This window comes from Harpia harpyja, chromosome 1, assembly GCF_026419915.1.
Source record: "Harpia harpyja isolate bHarHar1 chromosome 1, bHarHar1 primary haplotype, whole genome shotgun sequence".
In the NCBI taxonomy this organism is placed as follows: Eukaryota; Metazoa; Chordata; class Aves; order Accipitriformes; family Accipitridae; genus Harpia; species Harpia harpyja.
In genome coordinates, this window is record NC_068940.1 from 32390524 (window position 1) to 32415396 (window position 24873).

Here is a 24873-nt window from a genome sequence, read left to right on the forward strand (position 1 = left end):
GGAGCTGGTCACTGGGCAGCAAATGGGTTTTGGTTGTATAGGAAACAGTTCTCGCTGCCTACAGGCACGTTTCATTTGGGGCAGAGGAGGAAATGCAAAGCCCATGGAAAATAGGTGCCAAGTGCTTGGCATTAAAAATCAATTTATAGTCCCGGCCTGATGGGGTGATAGAAGAGCCAGGCAGACACCACTGCAGACAGAAGGAGAAAGGGAAAGTCTCCTCTCTGAGCAGGATACCATTTGAAAATCTGCGATTTTGGAGGAGGTCTGAGGTGGGGGGAAGGAAAGAAAGGTCCAATAAATGACTTCTGTATGGAGAGGGCTCCAGAGAGCAACTTGCTGTAGCTTCAGTGAACAAAGGTTTCATTGTAGAAGCAGCTCTGCTCACAGCAGATGAGGGCAGCTCTGAATTCCCAAGCCAGACTGCAAAAATTCCTCGCTAACACAATGAAAAACCTCACTGAGGAGTTACTTCCCCAGGCAATAATATTAACACCGTACAGGCAAGTTTAATATAGCTTCACATCTGAAGTAAACATGGGTTAAATATGCTACAAGTGTAAAATTTGAAAATTGATTGAGGGAAGGAATAAGAAATTCTGATTCAGATGAAGACCCGCATCAGGAGATCAGTCTCACTGGCAACCATTACTTGATTGTAAAAGAAAACCGTTTCTCTCACATCAACAGATCAACAGGTCTCCCCTTTCCCAAGGCTTTCTCTCTTGTAACTGCAGTCCTGAATGGGAAGACCATACTTTTACGGAAAGGATAAAGCAGCAGTTTCTACACAGGAGGATACGATCTAAAAGCCTACCTACACAGGTACAAAACCAGATGCGCTTGTTAGGCACTCTCTGTGTAACAGCACAAGCAACACACACGTTTTTAATAAACTTTAGACTCTAACAACTTGCCTATTGCCACATTTCATCCTGCAGGTAGAACACACGCAGATCACTATCTTTTTCCCTTACGGACTTTCTTCTTGAGCACAAGACATAAATGAGGCTTCTTACCTGAGCTGGTGTTGTGGCTAATAGCTGACATAGGAAGAGAAGTCCAAGAGCGGAGAATCCAGCCATGGTGCCCAGGCTCTGCCTCTCTTCGTTCCTCCTGGGCAGCTAAACCCTTTCTCCTCCGGGGTCCAGCAGATCCCTCCTCCTCCTCCTGGGTCTCAGCTTACAAACCAGAGACTCCTCGCCTCCAGATAAACCTGCGGCTCCAGCTGGAGGGGCAGAGCTCAGGAGCACAGGCAACGAGGGGCTGAGCTGGGAGGAGAGAGGAGGTTTGGGAAGGAGGTGGGAGAAGGAGGGGGACCAGCAGTCAGTCGGGAAGAGAAGCTCTCATTCATGCCCCGCCGGGTAGCCCCAGCCTTGAGCAAACAGGGAGGGAGCCTAAGGAAGGGCCAGACTTGCAGACACACCGCAAGAGCAAAATTCGGCTGCTCCAGCCAGAGATACAAAGATGTTCCTTAGGTCTCATCCAGGCCATTTCTCAAAGCCCATCACCACCTCAGTGCTCGACAGATAAAAAGCAACACAGAGCGAGAGTTATTCAGTGCCTGAGGCTACTTAACTTCACTAGAGAAATTAATATACCTGTAACGAGTACAAGATGCACTACAGAGAAATGCACTTACTGCTTTGTGAGATGGTTTAACAACTCTGGAAGTGTATTCACATCTGGGTGGTTTTTTTTTTTCAGGGAGATCTAAAGAATGCCAACTGATTTCTTGAGAAAGAGATGAATCTTGACCAGAGAACAGATGATTGCAGACAGATACAAGGAGGAAGAAAAAAGGAAAAACATTCCCAGAGAGACAAAAAAAAAAAAAAAAAGGAAGAATTGCCTTTGAAATATTTGCAAGGAATGAGGAATGAACAGGATGACAGTTCCCAGCTAGGTCATCCCAAATGGCAATATATTCATGAAGAAACATCATCTGCAAATAGCTTCATGCTTCCCTTTATCGATTAAAGACAACTTCATCGAAAGCAGGGCTTGGAAGCAGAGAGGAACAGTGGCAAGATTCATCAGGAATGAAATAACACAGCTCATTGGGTTAGCAAGAGGAGAGAAGTGGAAAAGCAAAGCTTAAAAAATGAAATACCAGCTTTCAGTTTGGCATCCTTACACCAGGAGGTTTATATGAGCACACAGTGCATGCCTGTCCAGCTCCCCAGCAGCCAGTATTGCACCAACCTTGAACAGAGGGATAAAGGACTCAAAGATTTACTAAGTTCCTGCAAGATTTTGTGGAACAGGCAGCTGGGGACAGAAAGGGAGCATGTGTCTGTATGCCTTCGGATGGCTTCAAAGTAAACTGAATGCTTTATTAGACACCACAAACCCCGCAGAAGGAGAGCAGCGCAGTCGCAGGAACTGCTTTGCACAGAGCTTATACCTCTCTCCTTCACACTGAGGCCAACCAATGGCAAGAGACAAGGCAAAGCAGATCCAAATTCCTCAGCCACACATGGCTCATAGCAAGCCAGGGCTTGGAGGGCTGCTGCAAGCTGAGCTTGCTTACGACCAGCAAGGGAAGAGCCCTGTGAGTATTCAGCTTGAAGCCCACCCCGCAGAACAAGAGGAGGACCGCTCCTCCTCTCCCTCCACATCCCCAGGCAGAGGGAGCACAGCTGAAGGGACGCAGCGACTTACAGAAGTCATTACCACAAAGACAACCCTGCGTCCTGAAGGAAAAGGCCCACAAGACTAAAGCCCCCATATGCAGGCCAGGCAGCTGCCCTCCTGCCTGCTACTCAAAAGCAAAGTCCTTGTTTGCCCTACAAAGCATCACAACACACGCTTGGGAGGATGGCAGCACAGAGCCGAGACAGGACATACTGAAACATTTCAAAGTACATCATTAAACAGCGTGTGTGTGGGGTGTCTCTTCCCCACAAACATTCACTGGCCACATTTTACAGCGGTGGAGGAAGACTTGATTGTCATCTCCACATGGAAAAAGCAGCAGGTTTATCTCAAGGTTCCTCTGCTTAGAACGCTGGACAGCCCTGTGCACCCGCTCGTTGGAGGTGCCCAAGCAACAGCAGATGGCTACGGGGGGGGGGGGGGGGGGGGGGGCAGATTTATGGTCATGTCCTGCCCTCAAAGATGAAAAAAAAACCCATAAGTGGAAACTGGTATGCATTAAAGTCATGCTTTAATAGGTGACATTAATATAACAGACTCTGTGATACACCTCTGAGTGCTGGAAAACATCGTGTGAACTCACTGCAAACACCTACAGCCAAAACTCTAAACCTGATCATGATAGGGAATGGTTTGGTTTGAGCACTCCAGACTAGAGCTCACAGTGAAATCCCACTAAACACAAAAATCACAGATCACCATAACAAGATTTATGATCTATGCCCCAACTGAGCACATATTCACAACAAAAACTTCTTAAATAAAAAAATTACTATAAATCTGTACAAAAGCCACAATTAACAATTTCTTATGAATCTTCTATGAAAGAATTTTCACTCAACATCTTCAAGTATTTATATCTGTAGTTAAGTGTATTCTTATTGGCTATTTAACTCCACTTGTTCATAAGGAGAAAAAAAAAAAAGTATTTTAAAAACATTAAAGCCTTTTTCCAGCACGTGTGTGACCATGAACATTAGATGTTAAGCTTGCAGACTTTTATTCCCACACACATGTATGTGGCATGCTGGATCAGGACCTACAGTCCAGGAAGGCAAGTCACTGATCAAATTCCTTGAAAGATGAAGCTTCTTAAAAGCTGTAGCAGAGAGAGGAAAAACATTAACGTTGCACAGGCTACTGCATCTGCTCTCTGGCAAGGCAGGCAAGCCTCTAGCCATCTCCTACACAAAACAAAGAGCACCTAAAAACCCCCAAACTAAAACAAACAATCTGAGCAAACAGCAAGTTCAGACCTTCTGGCTATTGGAAACGGTTTCCTCTGCTTCATGAAACAGGTCCTCTGTTGTAAATCTCTAGGAGCGAAAGTGCTAAATTGTTTAAAGCTCCTTCAGACGCGGTTGAATACTGTGTAAGTCAGGCAGAATAGCTAACAGGGAGGTCAGGAACATTAAGGCAGACAAATAGCTGGCAAGGTCTGAAAGTAAATTCTTGAGGGCTGTAAATAAACGAACCAGACAAGCGTACCTCCTCCAATTAAAGTTTCAATTAACTGCCCCACAAAGCCCAGTGGTTTCCAGCCATGCTGCACTCGAATGTGCCCTCACTGTCTGACATGCTGATCATTAATGGTAAAACAATCCTGCCCTAACTGGGAAGTCGCTTAAATCTGACACATCTAACTTCAGGCAATGGGCCTGCAGAAAACATAGCCCCAGAGGCCACTGCAAATTAACAGCAAAGTCTGAAAAAATGCAACGACAAATATTTGTTCTATTTTGGCAGTTGAGGAAGGAAGGCATTTGAACCAGTAGCGGACCTAAATATCTGTGGAAGACTATCAAGGGTCTGGAAGTGGTGGAAAAACCTGGGGAAGAAGAGCTCTAGACAGCTTTATGCAAAGTCTGAAGGTATATCTCTTAGAAACCAATACACGATTCACATCCTTAACAACTCCAACAAGCACTACAAAGCAACTTCTATGGGGAATAAAGGGAACAAATTACTCAGTACCTTGCACCCTGGAGAACAGTAGCTTTCAGGCAAACAGCACCTTTGCCAGGAATAAATCTGCTGGGAAGGTACAGCCTTTCAAAATAGCAAATAGAAGTTACATGGTAATAGAAAGGCCTGGCAAATTAGGTCATGCTGTCTTACATTAAAAATCATGTATTTAATAAATACTTGACTAGTTCAAACAAGAAAACAGATCAGTTTTCCTCTTCTCTTTAAGAAGGGACATACCATAATCAAAGCAAAGTGCAAAAATCCCTGTTGCTCCAAGACAGTCCTGAACATCAGATAAAAAACAGGAACAGGACACAGCCTGTCTGTGAAGATAACTAAGTTAGTTTTCCTCTTTAGGGTAACCAAGGGCTGGGTCTCAGTGAAGTTACTACAGATGATTAAAAAAGTGTGGAAGAATGAAAGTCAGACAGGGGCTAGCCTGGATCAGCCCAAAGGAAGTTTCTTCTTCCGTATACTTCTGCTACCAAAATCACCAAAGCTGGCTCCTAGCAGTCAGGGCAGCGTCATCTCCACTTGCTCGAGTGCTTGCCGTGCTGGTCTCATTCGGCTGCTACCTGCTCTTTATCAGGTTCTGCTGCATGCTCAGAGCTTTCAGGTTTGTGTGTTACAACCTCAGAGCTGTCTTCTTCAGGACAAATGGATGCCATGCTCTGCTCAAGACTCTCTAGAACTTGTTTCTTGCCTGTGACTTCTGCTTGCCCCTTTTCACTTGCGTTTTCTGCCTTTTTATGCTGTTCTACCCCATCCACCTCACTTTTGCCTGCCAGGAGCGTGCTGTTGCAGTGGTACTGATAACTCCTTGCTGTGACTTGATCTTTACTCGACTCCAAGCCATCACTTATTGGAGAAGTCCAGCCAGTCTTGGGGAACCTGGAACCCACCGGCGGTCTCACAGCCCCACCATTTGCACCACCACCACCCTTCTCAGTTGTCACTTCCACAGTTGCATTGTTCTCACTGACGTTCTCTTTTTCAGCCTCGGCATTTGCAACAGATGGATTTAACTTGGCACTAGAGACAAAGGGCCTGATGTTCATGTTTATGTTCAGGTTTATGGCCAAGTTGAACGTTCTGGTTCTCGATGTTCGTTTATCAACTTTCCTCCGTTTTACAGCTGCATCTGCGGTCTCCAGCACTGTTGAGCCTTTGGTGCCTGCATTGTCTTCTTTCAGTGTTTCCTGGTCCTCTTCTGCTTGCAAGAGCGGAACTGAGGAGGGGATTTCTGCATCAATTGCACATTCTCCCAGATTACGGGAAATGTTTTCAATATCAGTAGGGCTTTTCAATGGTCCACTCTTTTTAGCATCCGCCATATTTGCATCCAGTTTTCTCTTCTTGCTCTCCTTTGTGCAGTCATTCTCTGCTGTACCCTGCACTTCTTCAGCCTCACTGTTTAAATCCTTCTGCTCCTGCTGGGTAAATGAAGCCTCTTTCTCCTCTTCACCATCTCCTCCTTTCAAAACACATTCACTTATCTTCTCTTTTACATCTTCATCATTCACTTTAGGCTGCGAGTCTGCAGCATCTCCAGCTTTCTGTTCTTCCTCTAGAGACTGGTTCTCATCCTTTTCCACAGAATCATCAGATTTTTCACCAGGGGTTTCCTGTTTATCTTCAGCCTTTTGGTGCAGCTGTGACTTGGCAGAGCGGGGTCTGTACTTCAAGAGTTTGTCATGCGGCCCCCACACAAAGCTGCCTCGAGGCTTGAAGTGTCGCCAAGCATAGTGGACTAGTTCTCTTCTCTTCCATTTGCTTCTGATGGTGAACAGGAAGTAATCCAAGGCACTTCTCTTGACATTTGGTAATGTCTCCTTAACAAGAGTTTCTGTTAGGAAAAACTTTACCAAGTGCACTTGATAGTGTTCATATCCCATCTCCCCCAGGCACTTCAGGATGCGAGTAATCCGCAAATTGTTGTGGCTGAACCTGAACGAAACAGATAAGCAAAGTTGCTAAGTGGAATTCTTACTAGTCACTACGAACCTCTGGGATATCTACAAAATGTTTTGTGCATTGTTGACTGTGATCTATTAAAAGACTATTTGACAATGCAGATGGGAGTATAGGTGGGCTTACTTTTAAAGCACCTATTGCTGCTATTTGCCTTCAGCAGTACCTTCCTAGCCCTTCTTGGACTGCTAGGATTAATCATCTCAACTGCTCAGAAAGATTCTGGCTTGCTGCATCACCCACCAGTAGATAACAGCCATCATATTGGGTCAGACACACAAGTCCATGCAGCCCTATACCCTGTCCCTGACGGCGACCCTGCAGGGTAAGCCCATAGAAAAGTATAAGAATACAGGCATGTAAGGATGCCACTAGAAATTCATGACTTAAGGACTTAAGCTAGACACAGATTTATTTATTTATTTTTTAATACTTGACAGTCTTCAAGTTGGTTTTTCTTTTGTGAGTATGCACAGGCCTTTTGGAGCCCTTGTTAATATCATTAGGGGTACTAGAATATTAAGGGTCATCACTATCTCTATGATAAGACCTGCAATAATATAAAAACATTACCATCAGTTTCAGAGCACTTTTCAACCAAGGATTCAAAGCATTCTGCACATGTTAAGGCAGCTTTATAAACAATCAGGGAAGCATATGGAAACACTCCTATTTTGTACGTTAACAGAATACTACAAAGGCAATTTGGCTACCTGTGAAAATGTTTCAGTGATTCCTGCTTAAAATACAGTTTTAAACACAAGCTCTGCTACAGCAAATATTAACATCACCAAGTCTGTATTTCGTAATTCAGGAGACCAACATGAAGAATGCCTACCGTTAACAGCTGCACTGCATACAAAAGAAAACCAGTCTCAGCTGGTTTACTTATTATACTTGTCACTTGTTAAAGTCACAGAGTGTGATGACCTACAGTCAGAGGCTGAGCCAAGTTAAAAATACTTTAGCTAGCTAACTTTTTTATCAACAAAAGCCTCCATTCCTCAAGGCCTGAGGATTTTCTCAACTTTCACTTTTTTTTCTTCTCAAAGAAGTGCCTGACTTTAATAAATGACCAGCAGTATAAGCAGAGACTCACCGGTTCAAGTTTTGAAATCGTTCCGCCCAATTCTCTGCTCTCTTAAGTTCTCCGGTTTCCTCATTGACCAGAACGATTCCATAAAATCTCAGCATGAGCTGATAAGCACGTATAAACCTTTGCATAACTTCCTTGGACTTCCTAAAGGCCTGAAAACAAGAAAGACCAATGAGTACAAGGTGCAACTCCCTAATTACCTGCATCAGTTTAAGTGGCACCTGAACTATAAACAAGGCTTGATTATATCACTAAGCATTTCATTTGCCGGTGTAGCTACTGGCAGACACAAGACAGATAAATGCTTAACAGTGCTTGAGTGAGCTCCATTCACACTAGGGTCCCAAGGAAGCAATGCAAAAAAACCCTAGTCTTCAAATATAAGGCATTTAGGGAAAATCCTAACATCGTTCAGACCTCAAAAAAAAAAAAGAAAAAAGAAAGAAGACAAAAGCTTTCAATACCTGGATTTCTTGACACGTGAGTGGTTTGGCACGCCAATTCATCCCATGTTCACGTAAAGGGAATAGCCTGAAGGGAGAGAAATTTTCAGCCCAGATGAGCAAAAACGACATCTGACCCCGGGTACCCATTTTGTGAAAACTAAAAGATTCCCAAAATTGTGGTATCACGGGCATCTCTTGGAGACCTCACATCCTCATGGACACGGTATGACAAATAAACCCTTCCCATAAAAGCATTGTCTACACTAGTGATTACAACATACTTTGCTTATCCGGATCTCTCTCACTGCCCTAACACTTTGCTCTGCAGTATGCTGCAAGACCAAGCATGACTGAGATCTATTGCCACAGCTGCACTGGAAACCCGCGTCTTCAGGATTTCCACTGCACTGTTTCCAGAAGAATATAACTCAATAAAACCAAAGTGGACAGAGGTTTCACTCAAGAGTAATTATGGGCCTTTTGGGAAGCTGAATTCAAGAATACAGATACAGCTGACTCTCTTAAGAGGCACAACTAAAGAAGAGAGGCCGTATATTCATGCAGACAGTTTACCACTGTATGTAAGAATGGTTTTCTTCCAGAACTTCATAGTTGTCCCACCAAGATTCAAGCAGAGTTTCAATATGCAAACCTGAAAAGAAGAGGAAGAAGTCAGGCAAGAAGAAATGACACCAAATAAAAATTAAATTAGCCAGTCACCCAAGGTGGCTCATTATCCAGAGCCAGGTATTCGCATACAGGCATTAGGTTGTCTAACTAGACAACCATCCCGGTAAGCCAGAAAAAAACCCTTAGTTTTCTACCACCAAACAGAAAATTAAGGAACATACAGCAGGAACAAGGACATTTTAAAATGGAAATTCTTGGTGGTTTTTTTGTTTGTTTGGGGGTTTTTTGTGTTGGTAGTGTATGTGTTTGTTTGGTTTGGTTCTTTTAATAATTGTCCCACATGGATCAAGCTAGTCTTTCACCAATTCAAGCAGCTGCAGCACAGTTGCATCAAATAGTCATCAAACAAGGTACTCACCCTGGGGCAAAAAACGAATCTCATTTTTATAAAAGCTTAAGTTCCACATCTCTTCTTCCTCCTCATTTTCTGATTCTATCAGACCCTGGAGATGAGAACAAGAAATCAACAAGCAGCAATCTCTTAAAAGGCAGTATTCACTTCAACACTTCTCCTTGCTTTCCCTCATGTTTCCTAAACATTTCAAGCTAAATCCTTGAAATGTGTTTTGGGAAGTAACAGCTTGTTTCTGATGCGCCCACATGCACATCATCCTTTCCCCCTCACAAACGAATCCTTTAAAGGTTCTGAGCCTGTCAATGTAAAGACAAAAGGGTGCCCTCAAATCTAGAAAGCATTCCTAAACTTAGTATGCAAATGAGGAAGAGCCATACAAGTATGTGCATCATCATTTAATCCATACCGGGTAACGATGCCTGTATCTCTGCAAGTCTTTTGCTGCATTCCAGTTGCGCCTGCCTGAGAACTAGAGAAAAGAGACAGATCAGAGATCCAGAATAAAGTTGCCTTCTGCCACAAAAAAAAAAAAAAATCCACTGGCTGAATTCATCATATCTCACACATGTTCCCCTGCCTAGCACTCTCTTGTGCCCTCCACTCTGCACCCCCAGCACCCCCAAAACCAGCCAGTTTGTTACTGCAGTTGTTTTTCTGCATTCCTTAAGACAACTTTGGACTAAGAGAGGTTCACACCATCTCCTTTAACCAAAACATTTCTTTTTCTTTCTAGTCTTATTAATCAAGTTCTTCACGTTTTATGCATATCTTTTATCCCAGTCGGGTCTTCCTACAGAAATGGTCAGAACTAACTGGAAATCCCAAATAGTAAAATGTCGTTTTCTTCCTTAACTCAAAGGTTTTAAAACAAGACAAACTAAGTCCTGCCTGTCTGTCTCTCTCAGTTACTATATACCCTAGTCAAGACAGAGATCAGACTTTAAAATTGTTGAATTTAAGATGCAGAAATACCCCTTAAATTCAAGATTCTCATTCCCTGTAGACATTATTGAAATAAAGTTTTCTTCATCTCTGCTTTCTGCTTGAGAGCAGCCTTGCTGATTTAGCATCATGCTGATCTACACAATGGACAATAATAAAGCCACATGGTCACATTAGATATTTGTTTTATTGGACTTCCATTCCAATCATCATCTTCACTATTGCTCATCCTTCCAAGTAACCAAACTTTATGCCAAGCCTACCTGAAAACCCCTCTGAGACAGTGGTGACAAATTTGATCTTTGCTCCTACAAATAAAAGGCATACAGTTGAAACACTTTGAAACCAAACTTCACTAATAAAATAAAAAAAAAAATGCAAAATGAGAATACCCACAGCAGTGACTCACATGATCCCTATTAGTTGCTAAGTGACAGATTTACCTAGTTACAGCTGAATTCACTGATTTTATTCAAAATTCAAATTGCTATAGAGAAAAACCTGTGGTGCAACGTCCACCTGACAATTAGGTGACAGGTTCTTCTCGCTACACAGATGTGCTAGATTCATTCCAAATGTAGCATTTAGACAGAAATTACAAAAACCAGCTTCATTTCTTCTTCTGAACTTCATGGAAATAAAAGTTGAAAGTATAACAATTTAAAATGCATTTTAACTGAATTATATACATAGATACTTTTATTAATAGTGGATTACTTCAATGGTAAGAGATTTTGTTACACTTCACAAGCAACACAGACAGGTTTAATCTTGCTGAGTGCTGAACCATCTTGTCCCAAACCATGAAAGCGCTTAAAAGTGTTCTGTCAAGGCAGAACCACCAAAATTAAGACAACTGTTCATGAGTAAAAGGACCCACCCAATGCGAAGCACAGTGCAGTTAAGAGCATCCAACGCCAGCTCGCAGCAAGAGCAGGATCTTTGTGAAACAGAGATAAGATGGGCAGACTCTTGCAAAATAAGCATTTTAAGAAACTTAGAAGAAAGAAGCAGCAAATGCTCTCCCAATTTATTTAACTTCATTTGATAGTTCCTAACCTCATTTGCCCAAAGAAAAATAAAAGCAAACCCACTTTCTAGTGAACCCAGATCACTGGTTCCTTAATTATTAAGGCAGGAACTGGAGCAGATTTTTTAACATCTTGTTGTAATTAAGTCATCCATTCAGCAGCCCTGCTGATTGTTAATACTTACAAATTATGAAGCATGCACAGCATTTGGGAGATCAAAGCTTTATCCACAGAGGGAGGTCAACAATGCAGAAGTTTTCAAAATTATATTTTAAATATACATTTACACACTATGATTCTCCCATACTTTGGTGACAGGAATTAAATAAAGCTCAAGTTGTTTTTTAAATGTAGTAACTTGTGACGACCTAAAGTAATGCTTGTCTACATTGCAACACATTTCCATTTTATACATTGCAACATAGACCAAAATAGGTGGCAGAACTTCCCACAGCCACATGGCCCATACAGGATTAGAAGTCCAAGTGCTGGTGTCCATCCCCAGAATCTACACAGACTGCAGAAATACACACAACTATAAAAAAAAAAAAAAAAAAACCAACTTTGCTACACAGCTAACATTTGGAAAAAAAAGTAAGTGGCTGCAAACACAAGACTAAGAAATATGTTCAGCCAGAATAGATCAGTATTATTCTTTTGTTGAAGACATAAGCACAGACTGGGATTTAACACTTTGAAATTCATCGATGCTTTTGACTATAACTTTTGAACTACACGGATGAAATTCTGATACATGTAGAATTAATGAAAATTTTATTTCCAATTCCAGAAGAATCAATTTCCAGATATTCTTTACACTTAAGGTTCTAAAATAACATCCTTTAACACACTCAGGTGCGACAGGCTAACGGTAGACTGGCTCCAATTTTGAAAAAGAACTGGTTTGCTGCAGAGTCAGTGCAGATACAGACAGATCCACCATGCCATGGTGCAAGGTGCTGTAAGGCTTGTCTAGAAATAAACTAGATCCAGGAGAAAGGCACTCTGGAGCACAACATTAAAGAGAACAAGATGGGGAAGCAAAGAGAGCAAAAGTCAGCCCTCCCTCCAAGCAGATGTTGTTCCTGAGTCTCTATAAACTTCTATTTAAGCCACAGAAACCTTTCTTTCAAGGTTAGAAAGACAAACTAAGCTGCAAGACTGAAACTCGCATGCATAAATCAAACCCCCTTATTTCTCACAACACTGATAGGCAGTCTAAGTGGGCTTCTCCCTCCAAACCTGCAACACATCAGTCAATGTGCATCGCTTTGCAAAGAGCGTGAGTAAAGCAGAGAACAAAGCTAGGAGAGGGTAACACAAACAATATTTGGCTGAAAACTGAAAACCAGCTGTGACCAAAAGGGATGAAGAAACTTGCAGATTGTGAACAAGACACAGGAATGAGAAAAACAACAGAATCCTAGAAGAGTGATCGAAACCTTTTTGTTGATGAAGAGTTAGGAGAAGGCAGAACTACAGGGCTTGTTCTTAAAACATGGCTCTAAGCAGCGGAACATGAACCCCATGCATTACAGCAGACTAAGAGGTAACCTTTTTAAAATGAGCACAAACCCCAAGATTTTCAACACTCACTCTTAAAAGCTAAAAGCACCGAAATGCAAAAGAGCTGAAAAGACACAACTGCAGGAATTTCAAACCACGAATATGGAGTATTTGCAGAGATACAAGTGAAACACAAAGATAAAAGTAGAATTTTTAGTTGGTTTTGAAAATGCATAGTGAAAATAATAATAAAAAAACTCTAACCTCAGTATTGAATAAAAACATTAGCAGCTTCAGCCATAAAGTATACCATCTAGGCTGAGGGGAGAAGAATGAGAATTAGTGCACATAGGCAGAAGTAGCAACTAGTTTTGGAAACTGATTCATGCCTTTGGCAGGTTGTAAAGGCATAAATGGATAGCAGAAGATTTACTGTTTCTTTTTGTATTCATTCTCATTGCTCTCAAATATTCTTCAGGCACTGTCAGACAGAGGTGACTACACATTCATCACTGAAGGAGGAACTCCTCTTTAAGGATGCAGGACAATATTCCAGGGGCCACAAGTCTCAGGGACAACATACTCCTTTGCAAGGCAAAGTTCAAAAAGTCCACTCACTGGAATGAAAAAATGGTCATTGCTTTTACAGTTGTCACAATCCAGAAGTTGCTCTAAGAAAAAAAAAAATCTGAAGAACAAACACATACAAAAAGCACAATCTGAATGCTCTGGAGGCATTAAAACTTGTGAACAAAACCAGAACTCCAGCCACGTACAAAAGAAAATTGACAGCGTGCCCTCAAACAATGCAAAACATTTTAAAAGAAATCCCTGCCTCTTCCTTTAAGCTATTCCACCTAAAATACCCATGATCTTTCACAGATCTACCTGCACAGCTAAGGCCTAACAACATTCCCTGGAGTAAACTCCATGGAGATGCAGAGACATGCATGGGCATATCCATCTGCTGTATTTCAACTTTGATTTTGTTTGCAAAGTATAGAGTGTGTATTTTTGTGAGAAGTCATGAGTGTTTGGAACACTATGTTGCACAGAATTTTTTTTTTTTTTAAAGAAGGTTATTTTAATATCTTAATGCTTATAAAAACCCTTAAAGCTTAGTATTAAACTCCTTTAAAAGTGTATTAGTTAGAAAGCTTTATCTGCCTATTTATATTCTAAGAATATGGATGAGTTGCTGAAATGAAACTCAAGTGAAGGATTAGTTTCCCTTTCCTCAAAATGGGAGGAGTTAAATTACTGTAGTGTGTTTTGACTGACCCAGGAAATACTGAAAAAGAGAGACACGGTTTTGCGTTTGCCAAAGCAATGCTGTAGAAGAAATTACTGATGCTCAATGTCAAACTCAAAACCAGTGATGTTAAAGATAGGAACCTCAGATAAGACTAACAAGCTCCTTTTATTTCAAATCAACATCATTTTAAGGCACCAGACACAAATGTCCACATTTTGCAGCACTACCTCACTCATTGTAACCGCACACACACCTCCAGTTTTTAGAACATCAGCGGGTATTTTTTTGTTTTCAGAGTTGCTCTAAATATGCTCCCTAGAAAAAATACATGTCTAAAAGAAGTAAAATTTACAGCTCATTTTTAAAAGTGAGCAGATGTTATGTGACAGCTTTCTATAGATGGCATGAAAGAGCATACAAAAGGCCACTGTACAAAGATGAGGATACCAATAAAAAACTTAAAAGCAAGGAGTTGCTGAAGAACACCAACGTCATAACATGAAATCCAGTGGCCACCAGGATGCAGTGAACAGGCAGGTGCCATACGGAAGACAGAACTTGTAGTTATGGGATCAAGTATCCAGATCACAGGGAATGGTGGAGAAAAAAAACCACATTAAAACCCATCTCATGGCAGTCTAATGGAACTTAAGGGGTCATAAAGTCACAGCACACCTCTGCCTTCGCCACCCCCAAAGCTCATTTCTGAGCGTCGTCTCTTCTCCTTCGGGATGTGCTTCATCAAGACAAGGACAAAATTATATGCTAGCGATCGCTGCCAGGACAAAAATCCTTTGGCTACTTGTAAGTATTTTAAGCCGCTCCAGTTCCCGATAGTAAATTAGGATACCGGAGAGACGAGGCCCAAATACACTGACGGCATACAAAGCGGGTGGCCTGGGAAGATCCACGCGTGCACATCAGCCGCGCACGCCAAAGTGTCCGAAATAAACCCGAGGGCTACGCTAACTCCCAGGGCACCGACCCAGCCATTCGATATCCGAACGGCAAACGCCGGAGAACTGCAGGGAAGGACGCTGGGCGCGGGGCCGGAGCCGGCTGAGGAGCTCGGGGCTGGCAGGGAAGGGTCTTCCTCCCCCCGTCCCACCTCGGAGGCTCTGCTCTGTGCCCCCCCGCATCCCCCCCGGCACCCACCTGGGCCTGCCGGCAGCCCTGCGCCCAGCTCGGCACCGGCTGCTCCTCCGGCTCCTCCCCGGCTGCTGCCTCCGCTCCCTCAGGCTCGCCTTCATCATCATCATCATCATCGCCGCCATCCTCCTCCTCCTCCTCTTCCTCCTCCCAGGTGGAGTCGTACCTCCAGAAGCAAGCCTCGTCCTCCGCCTCGTCCTCCTCCGCCCTGAAGCCGAGCCAAGCCGCCATGGGGAGCGAAAGGGAAACCGAAAGGGGCGGCGGGGCACAAAGCCCGACCACGTGGGGGGGGGGGGGAGTGGGGAGGGAAGGAAGAGCGGGTACGCCCCGCCCCTTTCCTGCGGCGCCGCGCCCCATTGGCCGTCGCCCGGCTCTTGCCGCGCGGTCCCTGCGCCCGCCCGTTCCTTTCCCTCTGCCCCTTCACTCACGCAGCCGGGCGCCGCGGCGGGCTGCAGGGATTCTTCCTTCCCTTCGGCGTGACCACCTGAGGGGGGGGGGGGAGAGGGAAACATAATTCTGCTCTTTTCCATCCACCACGGCGCTGGAAGGCTATGCCTCCCCCCTCCCCGAGCGCACAAATTGATCGGAAGCAAGATACTGGTGGTAAGGGGAGCTTTCCTCTTTCCTTCAGAGCAAAGAATTCAGCAAGAGTTGTGTATTTAACCTCTTCGCACGTTGAAAACGTGCTCCGTCCGTAGGACGGAAAATGAATAAAAGAACAATCTTCCCAAAAAGCTAGGACTTGGTGAAAGGGAAGGGAGGAAAAGAGAGCTGCAGCAACCCAGGTCTTTTAACGCATTTACGTTTTCCAAATACCTAACTTAGCAACCAACACATTCCTAAAAAATCCGTGTTGCTGGAATGACCGTGAAATCCCAAATGGACTTTCCCTGCTTCAAACATGGTATTGAGAGATTGCACCAGTACATGTTAATGTTGACGCATTTCTACTTTAAGCTATAAAAAACGTTTCATTGGTACAGCAAAAAAATTTAGACTACAATCCCTTGGATGAAAAGGATTTACCCACAATGCTGTGAGACTTGAAAGTCACAAAGTCTGCACTTTATGGCCAAGATCTATGTAGGTCACAACAAAGTAACCAGCACTTTAATTCTTAAGGAAACAGCAAAACTGAACAGAAGCATTCGTCTGTCAGCACTCACTCCAATGACAGATCTCTAAGTGACCAATTACAACTGCTAGGAAGTTGATCATTCAAAATAAATTGTTTTTCTTAAACATCAAAATTAAAACCAGGAGCTTCCTCCCATAAGGTCATAAAAGTTCAATTTCTACCCACCCAGAAAACCTCTGAGACTCCTGCAGCATCTCTCCCACAAACTAGAGCTCCATGGAGCTCTCCAGCTGGCAGGTATCTCACAGACTTTTTGCAAGGCTTATCAGAGCACAGCACTAAACTCTCCATAAACTAAACTTTTCATACGTTCTGGTTTGGAATTTGTTTATGCCCAGCTATCTCAGACCCTAAAACAGTGAGCTTGCCATCCCGGCAGAGTTCTGACCTTCTAGAGCTCACCAGTGTGTACGAGAGGGTGCACAGGTGAGCTTCCAAAAGACTGCAACAAAAACTTCACCTTCTCAACTCAGTACTTCACAATTGCATTATGCTAGTCAGAACAGAGAAAATCCTCTAGTTTGGAAGCTCGCAGCAACCTGCCTCCTGAGTTCAGCAGGCCAGGATTTCTTATCAAGTATCTTATAGAAATAACAGGGTAGTAGTTTTGTAAGATCCAGGCAAAGTTAGTAAAAAAAAAAAAAAAACAAACCAAACCCCAGGTAGGCACTTTTGACCACTTTCACTAAAGGTACAAGATACCTAAATAACTTTCAGAATAAGTTGGGCCAAATTTTAATCAAGTTACACAACAACTACCATTTAGTAAAATAAAAACAAGTCAAATTTATTCTTGCTATAAAACAACTGAAGCAAATAAGGCAGACAAGAACTTGGCTACGTACCTAGAATAAAAGCAAAAACTAGTAGATTCCTAAGTTCCTCACCTTGAAGGCAACACTGACAGATTAAGAAGTAATTCTTCTTTTTATTAACTGATAGTTAATATGGTGAAACAAATCCAGTAACATTTCAGCCTACTTCATTCACCATTTAACGTTTGTTGATTGCGATCCATCTTTTCACAACACAAAAATAGTTAACTTCATAAAATCTTAATATTCTAGCATATTAAAGATAACCATTACAATGTCAGTAAGATTCTTAAGTTGTAAAATGAAATTAACATTTTGGAATACCAATTCCATTAAGGTCTACTAAAACTGCATTAAAAAAATAAATAATGAAGTACAAAACCCACTGTTATATACTCCTATATTACAAATGGATGAGGCAACATCTCCAGGTTCATGCACGGCTCAGCTGATCCCTTACAAAACCATGTGACATCACTGGATATTTTATTTAGGACACTTATTAATTATCCTGCCTAGGGGCATTGTCATTTTCACTTCACTTACAGTATATACACTTAAAAAGACTGGAAAATGTTACGTCACTAAGGGTGAAAGAAGTAAAGGTTCCTCCAGCAAACAGAGTGAAAGAACACTTCAACTCAGTAGTTACCTGTATTTAAAAGAATTTTAGTTTTACTGAACCAACGAATTCAGACATTTGATACAAACGCTTTGTTTGCAGTAAGTCAAATGGCCAAACAACATTACCCACAGAGGGTCTGTAATATTCAAAGACAGCAACAAAGCAAAGGCAGAAAAAACAATCCAAAATTTACAGAAATAACCTATGCTTTTTGTGAACTGAGGCTCCATGTTTCACTGAGCACTTGTTTCATGAACTGTGCTGACACAGAGTGTGTTACTTGTTTGAAATGCAACCACCGGAGTTGTTACATACGCATAAACTCTTAATGCTGCCAGCTTTCTCCCCCAGTGCCCTGAGAAGGCAGCCATCGCTCAGCTACTCACTGCTGACTAGAAAACACATCAGGAAAGACAGACGAAGTCTTGCATGTATAAAGCCAATGTGCAGATTCTTCAATACCTGGCTTAGATATCTTTTCCCCTTCTCAAAAAGTTTATGTAGCGACTATGCTGCTACTCGTTTTTACTGTTCCCTCCTCACGTTCCAGAGTTTATTACTTCTCTCTTTCACAGCTTGCTTTATGTTCTGCGTCGTTTTGCAGCACTTGGACTGGAAGGATTACTGTTTGCGTTTAAGACCTTTTCAGTGACTCTGTTGCGCTTCCTCTTATCAGATCCTTCTTTGGACCCAGAATCTGATGAAGTTTTCTCTTTCTCTTTGCTGCTTGGCTTTTCAGTTGTTTTTCCTAAACTTCCAGAGGGTGCAAAAACTGAAATAGGATCAAAGTAATGATTCCAGATCAGAGTCATACACATAGGCAAACAAGAAGTGATAACAAATTTCTTTATATTACATAAAACTTTTCAAACCAATCAATTCTCAGCATATTTAATGACTATTTAAGTATTACTTTCACTTTTAAAGGAAAAATCTGTAAGAAAGGCACATCTTGCTTTTATTATTTGGTTTAAAGACAGGCATGTACTTTGACAGGCTAAAAGTGAAATTCATTAAGTGGAATTAAACAGCACTTAAAATTAAAATACTTAATAGGAACACTTACAGAACATAGGACCAATCTATGAAACTTATTATCAGCAACAGTCATTACATTTGGTATTATAGATAGATTTTAAAACTGAACACCCAAAATGTGAAATTTAATATATTTTAAAAATACATTTTTAGATCTTTTATTACACTCAATCTTAAACCACCACTTATTCTGTGATATAAATATTATGAAATTATATAGTTTACAGTTGGCTCGGTCTGTTAAGGTAAATAGCAGAATCCCTACCGTTCACATTTGACTTTGTTCTACAACAAAGTGTTAGCAAAATAAGCCTTATATTTAAAAGAAGAAAGATAATGCAAATAAAATAAAATAAAAAAACACTCCGCCCGCCTTCCCATTTAAGCATACAATCTTACAATCATTTTTGATTTATAGGCCCTATTTTCCCCCGTGACTACAAAGATCCTAACACAGAGTATTTAGGTTCGCTAAAACTGGACTCAACTTTCTTTCAGAGATTCTTAGATTACTTCAGACTCCCAGGGTTTTGTCAAGTACATATTAAAACCAAAAAACTCCAAAGCTATACAACTTTGTACATATGAATTAGGAGCAAAGGAAAAATCTTTTGAAGTACCAGATATTGGCAACTGCTTACTCTGTGCATTCTTAAATTACTCTAGTTCTTGGCATGAGCATATGCTAAGTCTGAATACAAATCACAACATACACCAGATTTGGGATTTACATTTTAACATTAATTTCTCAGAGTTACAGTTGTTTTTTAATCTTGTATCACACAGTAGAGAGTTACAAATTTACCTTCTTCTGGACCTGCATGCGTTTCCATCTCTTCTTTTATTTCCTCTTTCACTTCTTCTTCTATCATTACTTTTCCTACAGAAAGGATTGTTAGGCAACGGTTAGATGGGTTTAAAGAACCATATATATTTTTTCCAGATTAGTAGCCTCAGCATATGTGCATAATGCTAACAAATACTCAGTGCAACATTCAGCAGTAAAGGTTCCTTAGCACTGTGACAGAGAAACGTAGCTAACAGTCCAGGCATACTGTGAGCATAATGTAGGGTAAATGCACTGAACAAGATGATGTCACATGTCAAAAAGTTCCACTGAAGTTACTAACAGGAGGAAAGTGAAACGGTAAAAAGGCAAAACATATTGCAATGTCCTAGCTATATTACGGTTTTATACTGAATTTTTAGCGTAAAGTTTAGTGTACCTAGTAATCATAGAATCATAGAATCATTTAGGTTGGAAAAGACCTTTAAGATCATCGAGGCCAACTGTCAACCATGCCCACTAAACCATGTCCTGAAGTGCCTTCTCTACGCGCTTTTTGAATACCTCCAGGGATGGTGACTCAACCACTCCCCTGGGCAGCTTGTTCCAATGCCCGACAACCCTTTCAGTAAAGAAATTTTTCCAAATATCCAATCTAAACTTCCCCTGCCGCAACTTGAGGCCATTTCCTCTCGTCCTATCACTGAGAAGCATTCCACTGTAGTTTAAAATATCCCAAGAACTTCTTTGGCAGATGCTTGAACTTCCTAGCTCCTACCTTGGATAACAGTACTAAGTAACACACATATAGCTCAACTTTGAAAATCCAGCTCTCACTGCTCAACCTAAGATTTCTGCCAAACTGCTGCATATTTCTATGAGATTAGACAATACAGATAGGCTTATCATGAATGAGAGAGATTGAAAGAACTAGGTAGTTGAATCCCAAGAAGGTAAAAACACAAAGAGCTGATTTCACAGGGCAGTGAAACCACCGTGAATCTATACAAACGCCTCCAAACATTTTTTGTTTTCAATCAATTTTAACACAACTACAGAAAAAAAACTCACAAAAAATCTATCATCAGACATTAAAAAATAGTAAACCTTTTAAAAATAAGACATATGAACCATATTAAAAATAGTAATTGCCCAAAACCGAGATGGTTATATCAGCATAAGGTGCAAGTCCATGGCCAAAAAGCAAGTTTCTGCAGCTATTAAACTGCAGCTCTTCAGTCAAGTATATTCCTGGTGTATGTTTTTAAACATTAGCTGAATTGCTATTTAACTGCCTTATATCATCATTCATACAGAAAATTTTATCACAGAAATATTATTTTATCCAAATTATATGCAGAAGATGTTATTTTCATCATCTCCATAGCTCCTACTCTTTAGAAAAACATGATCTTGCTACAAAATGAACCACATTCAAGTGTGCAGATCATCTATTTTAGCAAAAATTATGGTCTGATGTAGTATTACAGCCATCTCAAGAAAGTGCAAAAACCCCACAATAAACTACTGATCACCTTGCAAAGAACCACATTTTGCCTTTCACTCTGCAAACTAGTATCAGTGAAGCACATGAAGCTTTTGCGTATACCCAGAAGTAGAAGATGAATCTAAACTATTATGATGATAGATGAATAGATGAGTCTACTATAAATAGAACTTCTTTGTGCTATATTAGTGTCCTATCTACATTACATTTAAGAATATAAGAAATACTGCGTGGAATCTGACCAACGGTCTATCTCTCCCACTAGCCTGTCTCCTACAGTGGTCAATCACACAGGCTGATAGAGTATAAACAGCACAAGCGGTGTGACCCTCTCTGTGACCGTTTCCTTCAGTCAGCTGATTAAAAATTCATGAGATAAACTTGTATCTGCTTAACACTTCCTTTTCCTGATACACCTAACACACCAGTCTGAAAGAACGGCCTTGGACTGCCATGTTACGTTCTTTTTTGGAGGGAGTTTTGGTAACCATCCATTCTGAGATGAGATTAGAGCTACCAAGAATAAGAGACTGCTATCACATCTTACCTTCTCTCACTTCTTGAATCATTTCATCAGGAAGAGCAAAATTCTTCTCTATATTAGGGAATGGAAGAATCTCAGACTCGTGCTTAGAAAGAAAAGACAGACATCTATGAATGACCTTGGTAAAAACTTTGATTTGGATTTAGAAGTGCAATCTCAACTTCTATTTTACATGCAATTAGTAGCTAAATAATTCTTAACAAGACACTTCAGACATTAGAGAATCAGGAGGATCCTGATGTCAAACTCATTACTAAGGTCAAGATATTTGAGATCATGACTCATGACTATTTGAGATCACTTCTGGACACCAACCATGGCAAATTCTTATGTAAATACACTATAACCTCCTTATTTGACACTTAAGTACCTATGTAAACGTTTGCTGGATCAGCATTTAGGCAACTTTAATAAACAAAGTCAGAACACAGTATGGAAAAAAAACCAAAACCAAAGCACTGCAGGTTTTTTTTGTCTCCCACCTGATGTATTTTATACAGGGAAAACCCCATCAACTCACTGGACCGACACAAAACTCTAAGTAACATGAAAGGCATGACAGGCCCAGTGATTTTGGCCTGTCAAAACTCCTGAACTCTAAGAAATAAGAACGTGGCTGCATCAACCCTTTATACTCACAAGAGCTTGCATATCATACATGGTGCTCAGATGGTCCCAAATCACTTTGGATGAAATCTGCCGTCCAATATTCTGGCTGAATTTATCTCGGATACAAATCATGTGGAAATGGCGATTCACACCTGGGGGAAGAACTCAATGCAATTAACGCTACTAACAGTTTTATTTATGCCACACAATTAAAAACCCCCCCATCCTACCGTTACAAGGAAATCATACATTACAGGAGAAACACATGGCAATCTGGGCAGCCCTGCCTGGCTGTTACTTCACCCTACATTACAGGTGCTGTTCTGGAGAGGGGCTGAGGGTGCCCCACTGGGGAATGCTGACACGTGGCCGCAGCCAGAGCTTTCTGAGAGGCCGCGTGAAAAAAAACCGAAGGAAACTGTAAGGCAGCGAGTCAGGAAAGGGGACAGCATGGGGGAGAGAGGCGGGCGGGCTCTGTGTCCCCGGGAAGGGCGGCTGAGGAGGCCGGGAGGGCACGGCGCCTCCTCCCCCGCAGGCCCCGCCACGCTCGGGAGAAGCCCCGGGGCCCCTCGGCCGGCTGCCGCGGCGGGAGCGGGCCCGGGAGGCCACTAGGGGCAGCACCGCAGCGCGGCCGGGCCGCTAGCCCCCCGGCCCCGGGGGGGGGGGGCCCGCCCGGAGCTTGCCGCTCCAGGGCCCAGCGCCTGGTTCTCCTCCCCGGCCAACGCCGCTACTCGAGGCCGCGGCTGGGCCGCGGCCTTGCTCTCACCTACGGGCTTGTGGCCCAGCATGGCGTGGAAAAGGCAAACCTCCACTTCAGGGCTCCACACCACCACCGCCTCCTCCGCCGGCGCGCCGGGCTCCGGAGCGGCGGCCGCTGCCGCCGCGGCGGCCGCAACGGCAGCGGCGGCGGCAGCGACGGCCGCGGCGGCCCCCGGCCCGGCCGCGGGCAGCGGCGGCTTCTCCACAGCGGCCGCCGAGCCGCCCTCCGCCTCGCCCATCGCCGCGCCGCCTGCCGCTGCCGCCGCCCGCAGCGGCTCCTGCCGGCCGGGAGGAGGGGGTGGCGGGCCGCGGGGCGAGGCGAGGCCGGGGAGGGGGAAGGCCCCTTGTGGCCTTCGTGCTGGGGCAGGGGGAGGTTTTTTGGGGGGGGGGTTACCTCAGGTTTGGGTCGAACAGCGCTCGTAGCGCCGGAGGCGTGAGCCGGGGAGCGAGCCCGTCCCCTCAGGGCCGGGAGGAGGCCGCCGGGTGCCTCCGAGAAGCTTCTTGCCGAGCGTCGTCAAGCGTTAGGGTTTCTGCGGCGAGTCATGGAGGCAGGACAACGCCGCCATCCCAAATGGGCTCCCTAAGGCTGTTCTGCTGCATTTGAGATCACCGGAGGGTTGGGAAGGCGGCACTGCGGAGGGCAGAGCGGGGCCGGGGGAAGCCTCGGTCACCTCAGGGCTCGCCCTCCTGCCCCGTCCTCCTTTGGCACGAGGAGCTGCCAAGATGGAAGATTGCGCTGGGGAAAGGTCCCGAGCCCTGCAAAAGCCCCCAAACCGCTCGTCCTTGTCACAACAGGATCGTCTTATATCAACCTGGCGTTGATGCTTAACAAATAACTACACCTGGTACGTTTAAAAAATGCAGAACTCACCAGCTTTGCCCATCATTTAAGGTGTAAAAAAACCATTTTGTTTGGGAAGAAAGAGACTGTATCATTCCCTCCGTGACAGGGTTTTTTTTGCCTTGTTAGGTATAATTAGACACACAGGCATGAAACGGGACTTCTGTTGCTTAGGTGATAAGGTTTTCCTATTGCTCACTCCTCACTTGAAATTTTAATCCTTTTTGTGACATTAAAATTATTTCAATAGCAAATAACAATGACATCATGCGCAAAGAGTGACTGTTCTGAGTGAATAATAAAGCAGTGGGGGCAAAAACGCACCGGCAAAGAGACATTATTTTCATGCAAATTATCCAAATAATAAAAAGCAGGAAGGGAAAGATGCAATTTTCTGAAATGGAAGACTTTCTGTACCTTTGATACCCAAAGAATTAACCTGACTCATATAATTCTTTGGGGCTTGATGTAAGGCTTATACCCGAAACAGATTAATCTAACATTAAGTAAACACTTGAAATGAGTTAAACCCAAAACCTCACGTGTGAAGCCTTGGGAAGTTTGGTGGTGTGGGTCCTGGATGTGGATGCCTGAGTACAAATCCTCATTTCCAGTGGGGTTTAGGCTAGTCTCTCGACGTGGGAAGGAGTGTTTCACTCCAGTCTTGTTTAGATGCTGTTGAGATTTTCCAGGAATAACTGTTTCTGTGCGAGGTCCATTCAGACTGACGGAGATCTTGCTGGAATGACTTTTCTGCATCGAGACTACATGAATCTCCAGAAATATTTCTTCTGCCTACTGTCACCTCTGTACCTATGTCCTGGTTGTGCCGAACCTGCCTTTACACAGTTCAGGCTTCACGCTACTTTCCCCATTTTGAGCCAAAATTATCTATCAACAAGATTTTGCCGATCTCGAATTTCCAGTTAAATCCAGCCCTAAATCCAGTATGGGTCTGAGACCTGTTTAATCATCCAATGTTTATTTGATCTTTGCTGCTACCTAATCTTAAGCTGCTGCCGAAAGAGAGGGTTATGATTTCCTGTGATGACTACACAGCAGCAGTAAATGAGTTCCTGAAAAACTAAATTCCTGTTTTCATACACATGTTTCTAGGCGTAGGAAAATGAAGGAAGAAAGCAA

The 24873-nt window shown here is 42.9% G+C and overlaps 3 protein-coding genes across 8 annotated transcripts in view; all 3 read right to left on the reverse strand.

Moving 5' to 3' along the window:
- The window catches only part of COL9A3 (collagen type IX alpha 3 chain), a 43360-nt gene extending 38406 nt beyond the window's left edge, over window positions 1-4954 (reverse strand). The window contains exons 1-2 of one of the 2 annotated variants that reach the window (XM_052785837.1): window positions 4864-4954; window positions 1020-1521 (exon numbers count right to left, since the gene is read on the reverse strand). In XM_052785837.1, coding sequence (XP_052641797.1) covers window positions 1020-1085 — 66 coding nt within the window. In that variant the 5' untranslated portion in view covers window positions 1086-1521; window positions 4864-4954. Of the gene's footprint in view, window positions 1-1019; window positions 1522-1642; window positions 2873-4863 lie in introns of those variants that run through there. The other variant, XM_052785838.1, reaches the window with a different exon arrangement.
- Window positions 3153-15345, reverse strand: OGFR (opioid growth factor receptor). Of its 5 annotated transcripts, XM_052785824.1 has the most exons (10): window positions 14594-14980; window positions 13282-13334; window positions 12928-12981; window positions 10390-10434; window positions 9591-9653; window positions 9188-9272; window positions 8713-8791; window positions 8158-8224; window positions 7697-7845; window positions 3153-6573 (listed from the first exon to the last, which is right to left on the reverse strand). In XM_052785824.1, exons 1-10 carry the CDS (start codon window positions 14658-14660, stop codon window positions 5187-5189), a joined length of 2049 nt encoding a protein of 682 aa, XP_052641784.1. In that variant the 5' UTR covers window positions 14661-14980; the 3' UTR covers window positions 3153-5186. The 5 variants fall into 5 exon arrangements, with proteins under 5 accessions (XP_052641784.1, XP_052641767.1, XP_052641791.1 ...); XM_052785807.1 differs by lacking the exons at window positions 13282-13334; window positions 14594-14980 and adding an exon at window positions 15074-15345; XM_052785831.1 differs by lacking the exon at window positions 12928-12981 and having other exon boundaries at window positions 14594-14978.
- Window positions 15346-16916: 1571 nt separating this feature from the next.
- On the reverse strand, window positions 16917-23165 carry MRGBP (MRG domain binding protein). Its single transcript, XM_052785887.1, has 5 exons — window positions 22897-23165; window positions 22161-22282; window positions 21525-21606; window positions 19489-19563; window positions 16917-18417 (listed from the first exon to the last, which is right to left on the reverse strand). The coding sequence occupies exons 1-5, from the start codon at window positions 23126-23128 to the stop codon at window positions 18227-18229; spliced, it is 702 nt and encodes a 233-aa protein (XP_052641847.1). The 5' UTR covers window positions 23129-23165; the 3' UTR covers window positions 16917-18226.
- Between the last annotated feature and the right edge of the window lie 1708 nt (window positions 23166-24873).